Genomic DNA, 21,939 nt, shown 5'->3' with positions numbered 1-21,939 from the left:
ATCAAAGTTACAAGATGTCAAAACATTTTGAGAAATTATTCCATGAGGATTACGATAGTTATTAATATCATGTCCAGACACCATTGCTGGAAAATGACTGACCTCAATAGTTCCAATGCAATCCTATAACAATGACAAAATAATAACAATAATAAGAGTAGTAATAAAAATAATAGAAGAATTTCATTACTTACTTTAAAGTAAGGAAAAAATCTTGTAGTATTCTCTTAGGCACTATAGATCCAAGTTTGACTATCATATTTGCTACAATACTATTTAATGCTTTCAATACCTTATTGAAGTTTTGACTAGTATTGTAGTGTGATCGATCAAATGTTTTACGAATCAAAGAGTATAAAGCATTGTGACCAACAACGAGTAAAAACATGACAACCATTTCTTCAATGTATCTTGTATCTTGCAATGATATTTTTTCTCTAAAAATCACTATAAGAAAACATGGCTTCAGAAACAAAAAAAATCCGTCTCTAAAAGTCATTTTTCCGTCTCTAAAGAAAATTTGAGACGAAATATTTTGTCTCAAAAATCTCTTAGTGAAAGCCCCGTGGCTAATTTTGAGACAGAAATATTCCGTCTCTAATTTTATAAACAGATTTAATATCCATTTATATATCTGATATTAAATTGACCAAATTAAATTAATTTTAAATATTCAAATATAATTTTAATAGGTTTATAAATCCGTATACATTTCTATTTATAAATTCGTATATAATTTAGTCTTTAAATTTATCACTAAATTTTTATTATATGCTATTTTTATATTTCTCTTCTACATAATATTTTACAATAAATAATCACACATTTCAAATAAATTAAAAAAATAAAATAGTTAATTTCTAATTAAAAAGTACCATTCAATTAACATTGAGATAAATATATATTCAAAACATCCAAACAAATTTAACCATTAATCAAACTATAAGTAACTGATAAAATTTAAATATTCCAAACACCCTCTCAATGACGTTCCTCAAGGAGGCATGATGAAGATTGTACAACTTCTTTTCATTTTTTTGGTGATGACCTTGGCCAATGAATTCCTGAAGATGATAACACACACCTTGAAATGAAGTCAAAAATTGACACCGATTCAGATATCCACCATCTACAAAAAAATATTTACCTATCAAACCATGTTCATGGAATCAAATGACCAAATATAAATAACATCTGCAATTTAAAAAAAATAAAATAAAATAAGCAAGTAACATATAGAACAAAATATATATACCTCGTGGAACTTTAAGCTCATTATTTCTTGATAAAGCATCTGTCAAAATATTTGAATCATGGACAGATCCCTCCTACCCACTAAGCACATATATGAATTCTAAATCAAAGTTACAAGCTGTCAAAATATTTTGAGAAATCATTCCATGATGATTACGATAGTTATTAGTATCATGTCCAGACACCATTGCTGGAAAATGACTGACCTCAATAGTTCCAATGCAATCCTATAACAATGACAAAATAATAACAATAATAATAATAGTAATAAAAATAATAGAAGAATTTCATTACTTACTTTAAAGTAAGGAAAAATCTTGTACTCTCCCTTATTCTCTTAGGCACTATAGATCCAAGTTTGACCATCATATTTGCTACAATACTATTTAATGCTTTCAATACCTTATTGAAGTTTTAGCTAGTATTGTAGTAACATCGATCAAATGTTTTACGAATCAAAGAGTATCAAGCATTGTGGCTAACAACGAGTAAAAACATTACAACCATTTCTTCAATACAAATGTATATTGTATCTTGCAATGGTATTTTTTTCTCTAAGGATGTTGCATAATTTTAAAAATACATTAGGGTGCATTCAATAAATTTCTTAAAAGTGTATTGGATCGTCTTTTAATATTCTATTAATATAATCGTATCCTTTGAAAGTTATTGGTTGCCTACTTAAGGGAGGATGGGCATGTTCACTATGCATATAATTTATATGCTCACTCAACACACATAGGATCCTATAAAATTTCACCAACAAACACCTAAAGTTATATTCTTCTTCCAATATTGTTTCTTCCATTTATTCTTCTACTTCATGCATGTTCATGTTTGACATTTAAATGAATCGCCTGATATCAAACAAGAAATTAAAATAAAAAAAACTCTAATAATTTATGAAAATCATTCCACTTATAACCAAAACAAGATATAATTGATAATCAACTTGAAACTTATAAATTTATAAATAATCTGAACCAAGTAATCGTTGCTAGTTCAATCACCAGAAAATAATTCAAAATAATATGATAGAATTTTAACATAATAAAAAGCATTATTAATCTTGCCCTAAAAATTCACGCATTCATTCAATTTATAGTCTATCCATCATGAACGCTCTTCAATGGTCATTTTTAAGAAATTGATCTTCTTTGATTAGGTATTAAGCAAATCAAGTACTTTGTATCGAGTACGATGATCCAAGTTTGGAACTTCCTTGATAGCATTCCAACAACCTTCACTTGCATTCCCTATTGATTCTATTTTAAAAGCCACCTTCTCAAGAGTGTGAGAGAATATATACATAACATCTGTATCAGTATTCTTAAATATACTTGTTTTTCTTTCAAACTTGGTCATATCTCATTTTCTAGTAGTTGGAGAAACTTCTGAACTTATGGGTTGAGATGGTAATGGTGGAGCAGACTCCTCGGAAAATGAAGACTCATATGAAGATTCTTGTCTATCACTTTGTACGAAATCACCAGTATTGTGATCGAACATGTAAGCATCTAACAAATTAGTACTTCGATTTCCTTCCACCTCTAATGTTCTTGCATCAATGTCATCTCCTTGTCCCATTGAGTATTTTCATGTAGTAGTTCCATTTCCAACTGTAATTCTCAGATCTTCATAATCCTCAAAAGTATATGTTCGATAATGTTCATGTTTCGGGTGAGACTGCAAAGAATGAAAAATATCAAGTGTTAAAACTAGTTATAATTCCAATCATAAATGTAAATTTTATTATTTTAAATAGAAAATACTAACCTTAAAATAATCCTTCCAAATTTCTTGAAGAGCTGTGAATTTCTTTGTCTAGGGATACCATCTAAAATCAGAGTTATAACGCATATGCTAATAATAGTTGTTGTACCTCTGTTTGAACCACTTTAAATGACTTTAATATTTTGTGAAAGTCTTTTGATTGCAAGTTTTTTTATTTAGAACTGACTGTACTTTTGTTTCTAAGATTTTTTTGCTAAAGACTCAATTTCTATCACGTCATCCATGCGTGGCAGCCTCAAACATGAGTTTTAACAATTTGTTGCTCTCTTCAATTCTCCATACATTATATTTAGCTTGTGAATCTCCCATTAGTAATATCACTTAAATATACATAAGATAGAAAATAAATACATAAGCATGCCTAAGAATCTAGAAAAGTAGTAGGCAACAAACCTACAATCATGTATCATTCAAAATCACATGTCATTACACATATTTTACCAAATTTTTTATGCATGAAAAATGATTAACGCATATCTAAATAGTTTTCATATAATTTATGATGCAAATTGGCTTAATTCACAATCTAGTGTTTGATGTATCAATTGTCTATCAAACTGATCATAGAACATTTTATCTTAACATGGCATGATCCCCTTTTCGATTATTATTTTTTGAAGCCTTTCAAGTATGCAACTGAAAATTTCCCTAAGTTTTTACTACCAAGCACCAATAATAGAAAAAAAAAATCAAATATTTCAATCATGCATAAACAGCGTAATTTTTGTTTAAATATTTTCTGCTTCATTAGCCACTTTAAAGACATTGTTTTAAGTATAGGTTTAACATCTATGATAACATGCCCAACATAAATGCAATGTGGGGATCATTGTTCTCCTATTAAACAAAGAAATAAATAACTAAAATGCGACAAGTAAACTAGTATGTCATTTTTATCTGAGAAACTTAAATTCTTTTGTAACTTTTTATCGCTGGTTTGGCAATGCTTATTGTTGTTCTAGCCTTTCATCTTTTGATTTCAACTTTTGAATAGTTGACCCAAGACAAACTCTTTTTAATCCAATTTTTTACGGTTCAACTATGACAAAGTAATAATGGTGACCCTAATAAAACATTAAGATTTTGGTTTGTTCTCATTCTAATCAAACATTTTATGTCAACATCCAAGATCTTTATCCATTAATAATTTTTTCACTTGTTAGTCACATGATTTTATTATCTCATCGAGAAACAAAAAAAAAATAATATGACACATATAATCCAACAGCCAATCTCCTCTCCCTTTTATCCTCCTCACCTTCTTCGTCTCTCACTATACGCCTCTAACTGAACCTCCTTAGGATCAACATTATTTTCAATCCTTTAGAGTCCCTCCCTATACTTCAAATTCCATCCAAACTCAAGACCAAAATATCCTCTCAAAATAATGATGCATCATGACTCGATCCATTGAACCAAAACCTAAAATAATTTTGACTTAAACACCATCCTAGCGATGAACCCACTTGAAGTCGACCATGAAACCCTAGACGCCGAAAACAACAGTAAAAACGAGGCAAATCGAAGATTCTTTGACATGCTCAAGATCGAATGTTTCTTCTGAAGTCGCATTTGTAACCCAAGAGGGATCTGTTTAAGGACAAATGCACGACTACGAAAGGGTAAAACAGCCGACCTCGCAATGGACAAAAATGGCAAAAATGATTCAAAATTTTTCATGAAAAATATACCTTTGAAAGTTGACAATGAGAACCCATTATGTAATTTTCTAAAGAGAAAAGAGCATCTCATCTTATGAGACAGAAAAAGAGAGACGGATATGATTAAAAATCTATAGAAATTTAAAGGATGAGTAAATGACTTTTCTTTATTTTTAAAGTTGTACCAAATATTTTAAAATTTGTACCAAGAAATTCTAAAAAAATCTATGAAAATCTATTAAAAGTGGATACCAAAAGAATTTCATAAAATTTTAAAAAGTCAAGTTTAAATACTTATTAAAACTCTATAAAAAAAACTAGTTTGGTTATTATTAGATTTGTATAAAGTTAAAAAAATCTAGATTGAATACACCTAAATTTTTAAAATCCATAAAAGTTATTTAAAGTCCAAGATTGAATACAACCGTAATAGATTCGATATGCATTGTATTGATATATAGATTTGTAACCTGTAACCATTCAACCTACTAAAAGATAGCAAATGCTCTTTTGAAAAAAATATACATTAAAAAATAAATAGTTGAACTTCATTTGCAACAAAATCTCTGAATTGTTAAGATGGCAACAAAATCAACAACTAATCCACTTTCTTGTCAGCATTAGTAACTTCATCTTCTGCTGAACTGCTACTGCTCTTCTCGGTCGATGATTGCGATTCATTGTACTCCAGCAACTGTCAATATTAAGAAAAACTAGGTTGTCACGAATAAGACATCAAATTCTTACCCAACAATCAAACAGATTATGAAACTAAAGCTAGTAAGTCATCAGAGGATTGATCATCACATTAGTTAAGAGACCAAAAACCAAGAAAATGTCATCACACAGCTATGGCCTTCATAAATATTACAAAGATCCTGTTTTAGGAAATGTGGATTCTGAATGCATCAATTATTTCTATACCAATTAGCTGAATTATTTATATTAAATCTTACATAATCCTCCAAAAGAATAGGAAAGCCATTGCACTTTTTTTCCAATTTTAAATTCACTTACCTATTTGTCGGAATTACTAGCATAAGTACTCTAAAATTGGCGACATAAAAGGTCGCGCTACAAAAGAAAATAGATCTAGAACCAACCGATTTTACTTCCCCATTCCATAGGCAATGAGCTGCTAAAAATCCAATAACACCCGGTACTATATACAGCAAAGCAGGCTGCACATGGCAAACAAGCATGAATTTAGAGAAAACACACTGAATAAATCATAGTAAAATAGAGCTTTAGACATTCACCTGTGCAGCTTGGAACCAGTTCATGACTATGATGGTAAGGACCAAACCAATAGTATATCCTAAAAAGGCACTATTAAAGTATCGTATTTGCTTTCCTCTGGAAACATCAAAGCGCAATGCCAAGGCAACGAAAATCCCTAATCGGAGGCAAACACTCCAAGGTGTGAAAAAAAAACATAAAGAAAACTATACTAAAACCTTGTGAAGCAAATTGAAGATTAGAGAAATTTGAAAAGAAAAAAAAAACTAAATCAGACATTTTCATTTCTCTAGAATATTATTAAAAAAATAAACCCAGCAGGCTGGGGTTGGGCACCCCCTATCGATGTCACTGTCAGTCCATGACAACCTAACATGTCCAGCCCAGCATGTAATGTAAACGAGTTAATCGGTCTTGTGCCTTGCCTGCCTGATCAGTCCATTTTAACACCTCTTAGTTCCACAAACCCCTTACTCCAAAACAACAAATTTGGGTCATCAAATTAATTTCGAAAGAGTCCTTAGTTGATGGTTCATTAAATCAGGGTATATGTGTGCACAAAATGTAAGGGGGCATGAAAGTTCGAAAATTGGAAAGGTATCTATATTCCATGTTGTTCTAAATACCTAAACAACGAACTTATCCACAAACATTATCAATAGTATCGCAAGCTTTGTTCCTGATTCAAGAACTTTTGTTAATTAAGATGGTTTAATGTTTGGTTTAGGAAAAACAATCAAACAAGCACTTAACGAGTCTACTAACAAACTCGCTCAGGAACCTTTTGTATATAACCCTACTAGGAATTGTTGATAGTAGCATATTAGTCGGTGGTGACAATGACACAAGTTTCTCCTAGTAAAGCTTAATACTAAGTTCCATTCTAATAGCTTTACAATAATTATAGCAAAAAGCACCTTCAAAATTCTATGTCCTTTCACCTTACTCCAAATTTTGGTTAATAAAATACAAAAACATGTTTTCTGCACAAGAAGTTGTCTTAGAATTAGATACTTACCAGGAATAACAATATCACCAAGGCCCAGCATGGAAAATGGTCTCGCAGCATCAGAAGTTGGAAATATAAGCTGTTGGTAGCACATAGAAAGTAAGTGTGTGAATGATGGAAAATCAACAATCAACTACTACAATTAACTGACCTTGATGGGAGCATCAAAAGATTTTGCAACACTAACCATCACTGGTGTCAAGAACACCCAAAAGATATCATAAAAAAATAGTCCAACCTTAACATAAGACCAATCACAAATTAGCTGGTGGAAAACAAGAATATAAAGATTTGGGGGTTTGTATTATCCGCATGGCATAGAAAATAGCTATTTCCTCCATTTTACTAGCTGCAGATGAGTAAACTGATGGAAAACAAAAAAGAACAACATAATGACAATATTAAATAAGATGAAGAAAAAGAATCAAGAAATGTCGGACACCATAGTTAGTGTCATTTCTGTGCTGTGCTTTGACTGTAAGCATAGTATCTCAGCATTTTGAGGAATTTTCCCATCAAGTTATTAAAAGACAACAGACTTGGGGATCCTATTATATCATGGAGTGTACGGAGGCAAGAAACCTTACACGAATAAAATATAATATCTTCTTTGTTATGAACTTTTTCCTAAACAAGATGTTAGTGGTGAGGTACCCAGAAAAACAAGAGACATATGATATCAAAAATCTACAAAATCCAAGCAATGAAAGATATGAAACTCACATTGTTGTGAACAAAATGCATTGCAAATTTTGACTCTACTGAACTTCTGTAAACGAAAATCATATGACAAACTGTTAGATCTAATTTTAAGGGAATTGCCTCAAAGCATCCACACATATCTTGAGCATTTCTGTTTTACATTGTTATCTCCCAATATTTGAGCATCGGTTACACGTGAGAATGGATGTGAAGGTAGTTCTGTATACATTAGCTATTATTAGGAATATGCAGTTATTCTGAGACAAAGTTAAATACATCAGGAATTAAGTTAGTTCACTATTTACCCTCTCAAAATAGCGCAGGATAAAGTCAGTTTGAAGGACACACTTCAGTCGGAGGAAAAGAATGAATTCAGTATTTTAACACTTCAATATTTTAACACAAATACTGGAGAGAGAATGAATTTTCTCATCTCTTACCAAAAGAATGGCACCAGTTTTAAATGATCCCAACGATAACATCTCAATCCCCTGAGAAAAAGGAGAAGGTAGAACATATTCAGGGGAAGCAGTGAAAGAAAACATGAAAAATTAGCATGTTGAAAATCTTATTTTGGCATACATATACTCCATTTTTCCAGTAAAAAAACCTCTAAATGTTTGCAACAGAAGAAATGGCTGAATAACATGCTAAATTGTTACTAACAAATCTATTAAGATGTTCTATCAACATGTTTGTGGTAAACTCTGTTTGAATATATATTGTATCTTTTTGCCATTCTAAAAACTGATAAGCATCATCTCAGAGACAGAAAATTCAAAGAACAAACAAAATTAGGTAAGTAGTTCTGTTACTAATTCCAAAATAAAAAAGTATCAACTCCAATACAATATTAATGTTTCTCAGAATGGACACATCAATAGTTCTTCCATCTAGGAGACAAGTATAAAAAGTGGAAGGAAGCAAAGATGAACCTACTTAAATTAAAAAAAAACAAGAATATAATTATCTGTCTGGTCCAAGCCTAATATTATTTATGTAATTGCTTTATTAAAAAAAAAAAAAAGGCAGCCCGGTACACGAAGCTCCCGCCATGCAAGGTCCCGGGGAAGAATCCATTGTACGCAGCCTTACCATGCTTTTTGCAAGAGGTTGTTTCCAGGATTCGAACCCGTGACCTTTTCGTCACATGACAACAACTTTACCGTTTCGCCAAGGCTCCCCTTCTATGTAATTGCTTTATATAATATCTTATTTTGATAACGGTGAAAAGTGTGAAAATTAATAAAAGCAATAACCAGAAAATTATATTGTAGTTGTATCTAGGTTTATAAATGCAGAGACAAGAATCTTTTCACAATCAAACCACAAGTATTATGTAAAATATAAGAAGTACAAAACATAATATCAAAAAGAAACAACAATAGCACAAGTATTATGTAAAATAAAGCAGTTGCAAAGAATACAAAAAAATGACAAGAAAGCCAATAACACATCAATACACTACAGAGCACATGCAACAATAGAAATCAACAAAAGAATCAAATTTATTTTTGTTTTTGGAAAAGAACTAACCTGAATGCAGAATGCAATTCCCAAGATATTGTTTGCGAGCCAATGTTTTTTTAGAGCATACCAGACACAGAAGAAAGTTCCAGGTATTGATGCGACAACCTGAGATCTGGTGAATTCCAGAGAAGCAGCTGCAACCAGGAATATTGAATAAACAATTAGGAGAAAAATGGCCATGGACCACAAGGGCATGGGCAATCCAGATATATACTTCAAGGAAAAAAATAGCATCCCTAAATTCTTTAAACACGAGTCATTGCAATCTGGTTGCAGTACAAAATTCTAAAATGTACACAAGGCAAGAAATATGTTGGTCATTATGACATGAGAGATGAATGATACCATAACTTTGGATTTCTAAATGTATAGTGTACAATCAACAGCATACTTTTCTTGTTTTGCAGAATAAGCATAAATTAATACATCCAGAAATTTCAATTTCATAGTTCAAAAATTGAGAAGTTACCAGATGGATTGTGCAATGGCAGCTAATGAATAAAAAAGCTCATGAATTTTAATAACTTAAAGAGTATGTAGATGCACTAAATGAAATTAACCAACAAAGAACTCCAAAAGTATGAATGTTCTTGGATAAGGGCAAGATATAGAAAAGTGAACAACCAATCATACTTAGCGACAGACTTTTAGTACTGAACTTTTCATTTCAAACATAAAACAATTTTTAAAGTCTCAAGCTATATCAAACTAATAAACATAACACATACACTAATTTGGCATGATATTGAACCAAAGATAATAGCTAGAGAGAGAGAGAGAGAGAGAGTACAATGGAAATATGGAGCACGCCAAATGATGAGGTTATCATTCCAATGTTTTGGGAGAAAATGTTTGATTGCTGGTAATAATGTTGCCCTGCATACCAGTTTTAGTAACGATTGAGGTGCTCTTAGCTATAATAATAGTAAATATCATCAAGACAGATCTCATCTCAAATAAAATGGCAGTTACATACGAAAGAGCCAAGATCCCAAGAACAAAGAAGTAACATGTCAGTACTGCATTAACTAGATCTTTGGAGAAGAACTTGAAAAGAAGAAACAGTGACAACAGCATTGCACTTCCAACAAAAGGAAATCGCATGGCATATTCATTTGACATCGTCTCCTGCAGATATTTCATGTTATAATATTATATAGTTACTAATATAATCCAACAAACACTACAAGCAAGTTATATTTAGCCACTAAAAATAGACAGAGTACTCACTGAAGGTGGTGTTGGCTTGACTGACCGATAGCAACCCACATAAACAGTTAGACATGCTGTCAAAATTACATTGACATTGGGATTTACCTTCACAAAAAGTGGTGCTAAAGTCAAGCCTGTAATGAAAATTTTAAAATATAAATATAAAGCATTCTAAAAGATTGATAGACCATAACTAAACAAAGTTTCCGAATAAGAATTAACAGGAGAGTAAAACTTTCAATATGCAAGTTACAGAGAAAAGAGCAAAACCAAAGGCAACATACCTAAAAGAGAAAAGTTTACAACTCGTTCATGTGCTCTCATTGTATCAATTCAAGCTCAGTGGCAAGTCAGAATTACAGGTATAGTGTGATCGAATACAAGCTTGGAAGGAAAAGAAGTCCTTGTAAAACTTCAAATTTCAAGATTTCAGCAATAAATATAGCAGTGGATTAGGGCCCAATTTTAAGGCCTGCAAGGGGAAAAGCAAAATATAATCATAAAAAATGAACGGTTGGTTCTCATACAAATCAAACTCCCGCAGACAATTTGTAGCATTAACCAACACGACATCAATGAAATTTAAGAATTTTAAATTTTGCACGCTGATAAAGAAAATAACTTGAGCAACAAGACAAGAGATCGAAAAGCCTATTCCCTTGAACCATAAACAGATATGGAGGTTAACCATGCTCATTGAACTCTTCATGTGCAGCTCGGTCAAATTATTAAATCACCGCATTCAAGAAAGAAGCAGATTGAACCAGCAAAAACCACTAGAAAGCAGAACAGTGTAGAATTCAACCGGTACTACCAAAACGCCAAAGGAGCGCAGGGCGCACCCCCCAAGTTACTCCTAAAATATGAAGCTATTGCCCAAGGCACAATCCCCAAGTTTCTCCAAAAAACAATGGTGCCGCCGGACCCAGCGTAGTTACCTCCGATCTCTGCTAACGAACGAGCAGTACATACGATGTCGTAGATCCCAATGTAATTCTCGACGAGGTCTACTATAGCACTAAAACACAAGCAAAAAAGAACAAATTTTGGATATCTAGACGAGATGAGGGAAGCCGTCGATGACCACGAAGCGAAGAGACGCTACCTTTGCTTCCTAGGACGAAAGGAGTGAAGGACCCAAATGGGGGGGCCAGGATCTCGAGGATTCGCCTTGTGAATGAAACCCTAGATCGGATACTTCCAAGTTCCAATTCCACTCCCCTCTTCCCCTCCCCTCCCTTCCCCAGTCCCCTCCCCTCTCCCCCACCGTGACGTTGAAGGTGTCGGACCAGCGACGTTACTTTTCCCAAAACGCACACGGGCAGGGGTTTCAACAATCCAACTCCTGCCCGCGCCCAAATCCCACCCAAAGCCGCATGGGTCGCGCCATGTAAGCACGTTCGTTAGGTTCGGCTCCCTTAAAAATGGAGTCAAAATTTTCATCACAACTAAAACACCCACTGCACCTAACCCCGACCCAGCAAGATCTGAATCAGTTCGGCATGGTCTAGATTGACTTACATCGTGTCAAATTTGTCCATGCCAATTGCTACAGTGAAGATCCATGATCCAATTTTTGCCGTCCAAGAAACTCTAATCATGTAGATTAACCGGCCGATACCTTTATCATAATCTTTCGAGTAACCTAACCATCCACGTATTAGAGATCAAATAGGATACTAGTTGTTTTTGAGGAAACAAAACGTTGGACGTTGAATTCCAGAAGAAGGTTTGATTCCACGATTAAGGCAACCGCAACTTCCCACTCCCCCACGCTATTGATTTCCCTACTTTCCCGTTCTAATCCTGCCTGCCTCGCCTGGCCTGGCCTGGCGTTCACTGCCTTCGCTTCTCCTTTCTTCTTTCTTCCAAACCCAACCCAACCCAACCACTCTAATTTCCGCTTCTTCCTTCCTTCCTTCCTTCCTTCCTTCCAAACCCAACCCAACCACTCCTCTAATTTCCGCTTTCGCACGCCACGAATTTTTATCATGCTTCAATTCTTATCTTCGTTCTCTTCATCCGTAACACGCATAAGAATCGAAGGCATCGTGTTACAGTAAACAATGAACGGGAGATTAACAAATAAAGAACAATTACAAATCCTAATTCTAACGATTCTTCAATTTGTCATAAACAGTCACAGATGGCAAATTAGATGAAACTGAACCAATTTAGGGTCGGCGACGGCAATTCGACGCCGCCGTCTTTCGACGTCGAGAGGGAAGGCATCATCGTCAACGCCAATGGGCTCAACGACTCCTCCTCTTTCTGCATATTAACCACGCCGCCTTCGGATGGCGTCAACGGCCGCGGTTTTTTTGTTGTCAACGCCAGTGGGCTGAGCACCTCCTCCTCCTCTTTCCCCTTCTTCTTCGGCCTGTTCCGCCTTCCACCCACAGCCCTCGACATCGCCAGAGACAGCAGATTCAGATCCAGCGTCAGGTTCCTACCGGAGCTAGCCGCGGAGGAGGAGGACGCTGCCTTCGCGGCCCCGATCGCGGCGGCGTTGCCATTTATCACGCCTTCGTAGTGGCACCTCATGTGGCCGCCCAGCGCCTGCCCTGTAGAGAACGATTTGTGGCACACCGCGCACGAGTGCGCCCTCCCTCCTCTTACGGCACCGATGGCCGATGTGGAAACCACCTCCGCTGTCGGGGCTACGGGCTTGCGGTGGCGGGTCTTGTGGCCGCCGAGCGCCTGGTAAGATGGGAACGCCTTGCCGCAGACGGAGCACTCGTAGGATTGTGGAGTCCTCGGCGGCTGGGTCACCGCGAGATCTCGTCGAGCGGTGTCCCCCAGCTGCAACTGGGGCACCGAGAGGAGAGTAGATCCCCGAACGCCGCGGGAGAGCATCAAGAGACAAAGGGCGAGGTGCTCCTCATCGGAGCGTGCGCGGTGTTCGGTTATCGACTCGTCGGAGGCGGAGGGGGAGTTGGAGGTGCGGGGGCGCTTGGACCGCTTCCCCTTGGCCCACGATTCCAACTGGTAGCCTTGCGGCGGTGAAGGTGACGGTTGCTGTGTGGGCGGCGGCGTCTCTCCGCCATCGTCGGAAGGAACCACTGCATCCACGGCCATGATTGGAGTCGTCGCTCGATCTCGATGAAATTGATTCCTGATGGAGGAATCTGAGGAGTGTGGGAGAATTGTTGGAGGCTTGAAGCAAGCAAAGAGAAGAAAAGAGAACGAAGAAGAAGGTGCAACCTGGAGAGACGTTTATATAGAGTGAGGAAAGAGGGATGCGGGTGTGTGAGACTGGAGTGGCGTCAAAGTTTGGAAGCTGAGACGGCGAAGAAGAGCAAGTGTTATCAGAAATACCAGAAATGCAACGCGTCGTTGGTGTCTCTCTTACCTCATGTGTTATTAGTCTAAGCCGTGGGCCATCAGTTCAATATGATATAGCAGCCACGGTATGCGACTTAGCACGGTGGGATGAGATCACTACTTTTATTTATTAAAAAAATAAATAAATAAAAAAAGGAAAAAATGAATAAATTAAACACATCCATTTATTTGTTAACTTTTTAATATTATTTAAAATAACTTCTTCTTTTTAACAATTTCCAAAAAAACAAATATTAAGAAAAATATAGTAAAATTAAAAATTTGGAAATGTAAACAAAAATACAGTGGAATATTTCTACAACTGTCGATGATATCCTTGTAGCCATGAAATGAGAGCTGAGTGAAATTAAGACAAACTATTTATTGTATTTTATTTATGAATATTGAGGCTAAATAGAAAAAAAATAAAATATTATAAATTTATTAGAGCATCCCGTGATAGAATCTCTCTGAACTCTTTCGCACATCAAAAATAAAAAATCTTACACATTTCTCTACTATTTATGAGTTCCATATTTTTTTCATTATATTTTACTTTATATATAAATAAAATTTAAATTCATAAATCATCATTTAATAATATTAATAATTAAAAAATAAATTATATTATTTAAAATAAAAAATTTATTATCTTTTTAAATTTAAATTAAAACAATTATTTTAATTAAAAATAAAAAGGAAGGTTGGGAGCCGCGTCTATGAACTCCTTCCCTCTTGCCACGTCCACAATGGATGCTCTTATCTCATTCCAACATTTGACAGTGTTCCGCTAATGTGGAATACTGTATGAAGAATTCGTGGAAGACTTCAATTACTCAAATAACAGGAGGATGAAATTCAAAAAAAATTATTTGAGTTTTTGATAGCCCCTGGACGTAATTTGTTATAACATGGCCATGATAATTGTCATTAGGTCGGCTTTGTCTCATGTAGTATGAATGGGTCGGGTACCAAAACCCACTGTCACAAAAATGAAATTAGGAAGCAAGTAAACAAGGGAACGAAGCTCGTTGAGCAAGTTGCTAATTGATAAACTGATATGTAAGTTCTGCAAACTAATTAACCTCATAAGCTGCTACAATTGGCATCGGTAACATGAAGATAACTTAGGCATTCAGGAGATCGTAGTCGTCTAATTTCTCATTGTATTCCATCACTTTCTTCCTAATCTTAGACGAGTCCACCCAAGTCACAAAATCCTCCATGTTCTTTGTCACCAAATAGGCTGGGTCTGTTACCACATCTGGTCCCACTCGGACATGGCCTTGCTCGATATACGTCACAGCCTCCCTTAGATGCTCAGCAAACTTGAGGTATACCAAAACAGAAGCCAGCCTTCTCCTGTAAAAAATGGAGCAGAGTAAGTTTGACTTAGTCAAAGATCATATCAACTCCCTCTACTATGCGGTCAAAGGTGGTGTGAATGGAAGTGCTTGGTAAGAGAAGATTTCAAAGGCTGTGCATTAAGCTGTAGTTTAATCCAATGCGACACCAAGAAGAGCAGCAGATGATCAACACCGAACCATGAATTCTCAAAGCTCATTTCCTTTAAAAAGGTTCAGAGTGATCGTACGAGTAGGGAACTCACAAGTCCAATTACCACGACTGTGGTAAATTAATAGTCGATCAAATTCAAATTATTTTGTGATCCAACTTAGTGAGATGATATTTCGAATTACCAAGCTGATTAACCCCAAACAGATGAATGCTTATTTACTTGGATGAATCAATAGGAGAGAGATGAAGGGAATGGAAGGAACAAGAGATGTTTCTGTGATCATCTGTGTTTCTTTTACCTTTTCCTTCTTCTCCTTCCTAACAACACATTCAATAAACCCAAAAGCTCACCTAATTCACCTAGGGTTGGAACGAGCAGCTTACTCGATCAAAGATTGGGAAAATATTCATCTATTTAAATTGATTAAGAAAACACACTCCTGAAGTAAATAAAATGTAGTGGAGAACTAACATGGCGAAGCTGTTATTTGATCTTGACAAACAATGCAAATCATGAAACTTCATTGGTTGTCCTATCCCTCTTAAATGAATTCTTGTCCTAAATATCTTCTTCATCTTGTTTCAAGGTAGCAACATTAGCAGCATTTTGATCGCATTTCTGACAGTGAATTGAGTCCTGTCAACCTTCTATCTTTAGGTAGGATCCTTACTCTTCCCTTTGGGTGCTCCCACCATCAAAGAGAGGTGACAATGTCATAGTTTCAGGGAGTAATTTGTTGTGATGCTTTGTTTTTCTGATGTTATAATCATAAATGCCACATTTTGGCGTTGAGTAGGCAATACGAAGGTGGTGGTTAAGTATAAAAAAGTTTCTATATGCTAGTAATCTGGTTGGGACCAAAATAGAGAGTTTCATGGCTGATTGAAACACTTAGTGACTGTGCGGAAGGAGGTCAGTAGGTTCTAAGAGGAGTTTCTTTATTTCAAGGATTCTAGATGTGATAAACAAGACTCTATCTCAATTACCAGTGTTATGATTGACTTCTAAGGGTTCCTTGCTTCTAAAAGTGGATGATATATAACTTAATTCCTAATGTAAGATCTAGCTAGTAGAATAAATATGTATATTTTTAGCAAGACAAGTTTTTTTTTCCGTGTGAGATGAACACTGTGTTTTATACATCAGTAAGTGCAAGGACTTGGGTTCCTTAATTTTAATAATCAGTTTGTGAGAGAAGTGTAACCTATTTATGGACTTCTGATTCTGAGAAATCCCTTAACATTCAAATTATAATTCTATAAATACAACTAATGTTAAACAAGTTCTTAAGGATGGTCACATATGTGCATCATGTCTTCATGTGCCTATATAGTTATTCTGCTACATACAAACTCAATAAGCTCTTCAAATCCTTGACCTAAATGTTGAAATATTAACTTAATAACTTCTGGCAAAGAAAGGGTACATCCATTCCTTACAACAATCTTATAATTTAACTGTTAGTTCTATATATACTAATATCTATACTACTTGGAACTCTGAACTCTTTTTCCCTTGAAGACACATATTACATATTCTACCGCAATGGAAATGGAAGACTGACAAGGTTAACTCTAGGTGAATGCATATCTAGAGAATTTGAATATGATTTTTGGTAAGGTGTCTGTCCAATGTAAGCAACAGCAAGTACAATTAAAAACTTGAGGAAAAAAATGCTCAACCAAGGGAATAAATGGCTTCTACCAATTAACTTCCTTAGACAAGTATAGACCATGTGATTGTTAGACCTAACAGCCAAGCATAGAACAGTAAACAAATGGGAAAAAAAACTAAATTAAAATTGATTCTTTTAAGTTTAAAAACAGCCCACTTGTAAAGCTTCTTGATTTTTTTTTTTTTTTGTAGCATAAGAAGTGATCACCACTGGCAATATATAAAACTTTAGCAAGGCTTTTTCTTGTTGAAATTACACCTGTGTGGCTGTGTATGGCCCTCTACATTGTGTAGGTGAGTTGAAATCCAACTTGTTTGGCTTCTATAGTATCTCATGAAAAAATTCACCATCATATATATACTTAAGCTTGGCTTAAATAAAAATTACTATTTCACCCCAGAAAGATGACTTGAGTAAACAAGCCAACAAAATTGACATCTAGGCATGGACAACCAACCCTAAGAATGCAGATCGACAACGAACACTAGAGCATGCTGTATCCAATAGTCAAATTGTAGCAGTTGATATTTGAATTTCTGGATGAAGTACCACGATAAAATACAAACAACAAAAAAAAATTAAAACACAAGGTGAATTCAATTATGTACTAAAACGAGATTTTGAACTTGTCAAACGTGATCAACCAATTAAAGCAGTTTGCAATTAACAGATTGATTTAACCAATGGGAGTGATTTCTTTAACTTATTAACCTAAACAAATATAGATAGTGTATGGATAAACCTAGGAGCAATCAATTGTGAAGAGCAGAAAAACAAATAAAGAACCCATCTACTTTCTAGTGTAAATTGTTAGTTGCTTCTTTTATTTGTCTCAACAAAGAAAATCAAGTAAAAGGCTTCCTGCTGGACTATAGCACAGTAGATCAGCTTACCTACAGAATGAGCTTACTGACAGTTTATGGCACTTTTCCAGGCTCTTTTTTGTTGAAATCGCACCCATATTGTAACTGAAAGAAAAAAATAAAACAAACAATAAAAACAGACAGAGGTATCAACCAACATATTTATGAAACAACAATTCCATGGAAACAGAGGTTTAAGTAACATTATGCTAAAGAGTACAATAACTAGAAAAAATAATCCCTGATCTGAACCATGACAAATGGCGACAATGGTTCTTACAATGACATATTGATGATTGCGCATTAAACTACATCAGAATAGATATTTGTATCCATTGATGACTTAGATTGAGACTTTTGAAAGTCAATAAAAAAACAAAAAAGCACAATGCAATAAAACTAAGTTGTTATTTGCAATCAGTCAGACTTAAACATTCCATACCGGTGATATTTCACAACCCTAATTTATCAGCTCAAAAGCTTGCGGGTGATAGGTTTGCATGGGACAATTGCAACAGCTGCAATTCAAATCAATTCTGGAATAGCTAAGTGGAGAAAACTCCACAATAGAAAACGCAATAAACTGCAATGGACCTGATTTTCTAGTTATTTGTTTATCAAAATTGGCTTACAGCTTTTCAAGCAGTGCATCTGTCATCTGAATTCTGAAAGGGTCGCTGGGATCCATTTGCTTCAAGATATGCACCAGCTTCTGCACCGTCAGACATATACTCGAGTACCTAGAATTGAAATTATAGAATTCCTATGAAACTGTGTAGTGAGAAAAGTAACTACAATTGCCAAATATTGAAAAGGAATATCACTTCTTGTAATCATCTCGCTCTGTGAGGTGGTATCGGCGCGTTATAAGGGCTTCTCGGTGGCCGCCTTCGCGTTTGTACTCAAGGAAATTGACTTTCTTGAGGAGCTTCTTCTCATGGAACTTCAGCTTCCTCATCTTCGGTAATTTACCCGAGAAAACTTGAAAAAGAGAAAGCTCGCGAAGGTGGCGATGGTCTTCGCGATGTAGTTATCGAGAAAAAGAGAAAAGCGATACAGAGAAAAACAATCGCCGGTCTCGCAGTGAAGAGGAGAACGGCGAAGAGGAGAACTGGAGCGGAGGTGAGGAGCCTTCCTTCGCCGCGTCGCTAGGTTAGGGTTTATAGTTTATTGGGGCGTTTAGTTTTTTTAAATTAATCCCTATAGTTTTATTTAAAATATATAATAACTAGTATTTTGAGACATTTTTACTCGAATTTTATTAATGCTAACAAAATAATAAATCATAATAATATTTTTTTTATTGGCAGCTATCTAACTCAGGCTAATTAATCACGGAATTGACCGATTGATCTTATAAAAAAAATTACCGTCGATTATTAAATCAATCATCTATGAAAAAAAAATCATCCATTACTTTATTAAATTGAAACTACACCGTTTTAAAAATTAGTAAAGACACAAATAAATGTTAATTTTTAATTTTAGACATAAATAAAAAATAGAATAAAATACATCAAATTCTTACTTCTCATTTTTGAATAAAAGTTAAAAAATTATAGTAAAAATTAATATTCACAAACACTCAAAAAGTACTTTTATATATCTATGTCAAGCACTCCCTTAGTTTATTTGCTCAATACAAGCACGTTTCGAGTCAAAGCTCAAGTCCCGTCAAACGGTGCGGGTAGCTCAAGTTTCGTCAGGAGGTGGGAACAGTTCTATTCTTTTGGTTGTAATCTGAGTCTATATTGTACTTGTACCCAACAAAAAAATAACATATTTTTCTGATCCCTGCTATAAAATAAAATAATAATAATTTTTTTAAATAGTGCGAAGTTTTTCATTTTATCTAGAAGCACATACTAGCATATTCGATGCAAAAAGTGTGCATCTATAATTAGAAATGTGTTATATTTGAGAGATATTCTAAAATAATTATTATACTATTTATTAGATAAATAAAGATTTATTATTTGAGTATATATTCTTTATGTATAAAATTTGATCTTAAACTCATTTACTAAATTTTTATAATATGATTCGTAGTATGAGAAAACTTGTGATTGGATCATAATTAATAAACATCTCTACATATATAATTATGAATGTATTAAAATATTCTTTAGTCGATAAATTGATAAGTTCAAACATCATTAATTCTGAGAAACTAACACGTGTTATACTCCTTAATTTAACAAGCAGTTGTTCCTCACTAGCTGAAGATATTAGGATGACAAGAGTTAAACATGGATGCTAGTTAAGGGTAACTAGTTCATTAGAATGATCGTCATGATACTTCATGTGGTTATTTGACATCTTAAATAAGAATCTCCTTGTAGATGTGGGCCCTGGATGATTGAGCATAAGTAGAAGTGTCCGAAGGTAATTAAGTAGCTTCTTGAATAACGATACTTATATCCTATGGTCATTTGTCAGGATTATCATTCTAAGTTTTTGGCCAAAAACATCACATGTCAATAGTATGGTATTCTTTGACACATGTCTAAGTAATTTGAATATGCAGGATGATGAAGTATAACTTGAGCTAGGTGTGACGTAATCAGCATAGTAGGGATTAACACATAAATCATATCCTAAACTAAGTGGATATAATTATACAAGGCAAGTGAAAGGAACGAGGCACAACTCATTGTATTTGCTGAAAGATTCAGAAGTGATTCTAAGATCAACCATTGATTTTCGGATCAATTGGGAATCATAATATATTATTAGGTGTTAGTTATAATTGATCCATAATTAATAGTTAATTATGGACGACTAATATAACCAAAAATCTATTAGGTCACACGCACTAAGAGTAAATTAGAAAAACTTAAAACGAGTTTGAGAATTGAATTCTTAAATTGAGAGAGACTAAGTCTGGTTAGACCAGATGACAAGCAAATATGAAAAGATATTTATCGCAGAGGAAGCGCAGATGGACCACGTCTTTTGAAGACAAGTTGGATTCTCTTTGGTTTAATTAAAAATCAAATTTATGAGGCCAAATCCTCTGGTCCAAAATCTTCTAGACCAAGGGAGGCCCTCCAAGCTCATTAGTGGGGTGAGTTGGACCCTACCTGTTTAACAGGTGGTGTACAGTCCACCCCACCCATGAATGGGCAGGGGTCCAAGATTGGTCCAGGGATCCAAGACCAGAGGATCCCTGTCCCAAATTTATTTGGTTTTAATAAAAAATGGTTCAGTTTTGAACCAATATGGTTTGATCTTGAACCAAACTTAAGTCTATTAATTTTGACTTTGGGTTAGCGGATACGGACATAGATTTGCTAATCAAATCCGTTAGGGGATCTATATATTGATAGATATAGGAAAGAAAAATTAACAGAGCATAACCTAAAATTGTTTTAGGTTTTCTTTGTATTCTCCCTCTCCCTCTCTTCTTCTCCCGCCACCCAAGCAAGGAGCCACGCACACTACCGCCTCCAGCCCCTGCCATCCAGCACAGCCGACCAACAGCCTCTCTCCAACCCTCCTCCAGATCGTCGGCCATCTAGCAGCCACAAAGGGTGCCAGACAGCAAGGAGAAGAGCTCCCCTTGCTTGCTGCCACAACCTCCCAGCCACCGACGCCCTTTCCTAGTCGTCGATAGCCCCACTTCCGCCACCCTAGGCCACTGTTCCGACAAGCAATTATTGCTTCTGGAACACTTCTGTTGCCAAACTTGCTTCCCCTTGCTAGACGACAGCAAAGTTTCCAACCCCAAACAACAGCGTTATCCCTGTCGTCCATCTCATTTTGTTGTCGTCAGGTTGCCTTGAGCCGTCGAATACAAATTCAAGTTTTCAGACTCTCTCTCGGAGAACTTGTCTCTCTTCATCGGCTAGTATTAAAGACGGACATAAGAACTCATGGCTTTGTGATGCCATCTTGATAATCACTCGACGTGGAAACGAATAGCGTCGTTGGTTGATGTCATTTCCACTCCACGTTATTCGGATAGGTATATTTATGTTTCATGAAATTGTATATTGCTATTATATCTGGCATGTTATATCCTATATGCGTATGGTGTATGCTTGCCATTGAAGGGACGTTCGACCAGCTCCAAGCAGGCGGTTACATCTCTGCCACTTTATTGAATAAGGCCATCAGTCGGGACGTCGCCACTCGACCACTGATGTAGACTTGGC

The 21,939-nt window shown here is 35.3% G+C and overlaps 3 protein-coding genes across 5 annotated transcripts; all 3 read right to left on the bottom strand.

Annotated features, from left to right (window-relative positions):
- Positions 1-5,217: 5,217 nt before the first annotated feature.
- On the bottom strand, positions 5,218-11,676 carry LOC122034079 (signal peptide peptidase 2-like). Of its 3 annotated transcripts, XM_042593216.1 has the most exons (13): positions 11,507-11,676; positions 11,340-11,419; positions 10,686-10,873; positions 10,420-10,535; positions 10,166-10,317; positions 9,980-10,065; positions 9,196-9,323; positions 8,100-8,150; positions 7,109-7,195; positions 6,967-7,036; positions 5,969-6,105; positions 5,813-5,890; positions 5,218-5,403 (listed from the first exon to the last, which is right to left on the bottom strand). In XM_042593216.1, the coding sequence occupies exons 3-13, from the start codon at positions 10,723-10,725 to the stop codon at positions 5,308-5,310; spliced, it is 1,041 nt and encodes a 346-aa protein (XP_042449150.1). In that variant the 5' UTR covers positions 10,726-10,873; positions 11,340-11,419; positions 11,507-11,676; the 3' UTR covers positions 5,218-5,307. The 3 variants fall into 3 exon arrangements, with proteins under 3 accessions (XP_042449150.1, XP_042449145.1, XP_042449156.1); XM_042593211.1 differs by lacking the exon at positions 11,340-11,419; XM_042593222.1 differs by lacking the exon at positions 11,507-11,676 and having other exon boundaries at positions 11,216-11,351.
- A 765-nt stretch (positions 11,677-12,441) lies between these two features.
- On the bottom strand, positions 12,442-13,561 carry LOC122034101 (zinc finger protein ZAT10-like). The gene has a single exon (XM_042593232.1). The coding sequence runs from the start codon at positions 13,477-13,479 to the stop codon at positions 12,556-12,558; it is 924 nt and encodes a 307-aa protein (XP_042449166.1). The 5' UTR covers positions 13,480-13,561; the 3' UTR covers positions 12,442-12,555.
- A 1,182-nt stretch (positions 13,562-14,743) lies between these two features.
- LOC122034069 (U3 small nucleolar ribonucleoprotein protein IMP3-like) lies at positions 14,744-18,951 on the bottom strand. The gene is made up of 4 exons (XM_042593203.1): positions 18,607-18,951; positions 18,415-18,522; positions 17,813-17,887; positions 14,744-15,087 (listed from the first exon to the last, which is right to left on the bottom strand). Exons 1-4 carry the CDS (start codon positions 18,738-18,740, stop codon positions 14,853-14,855), a joined length of 552 nt encoding a protein of 183 aa, XP_042449137.1. The 5' UTR covers positions 18,741-18,951; the 3' UTR covers positions 14,744-14,852.
- Between the last annotated feature and the right edge of the window lie 2,988 nt (positions 18,952-21,939).

Source organism: Zingiber officinale, chromosome 1A, assembly GCF_018446385.1.
Source record: "Zingiber officinale cultivar Zhangliang chromosome 1A, Zo_v1.1, whole genome shotgun sequence".
In the NCBI taxonomy this organism is placed as follows: Eukaryota; Viridiplantae; Streptophyta; class Magnoliopsida; order Zingiberales; family Zingiberaceae; genus Zingiber; species Zingiber officinale.
The sequence above is the reverse complement of the archived record's forward strand: the minus strand, read 5'-3'. Positions and strand labels throughout refer to the sequence as shown.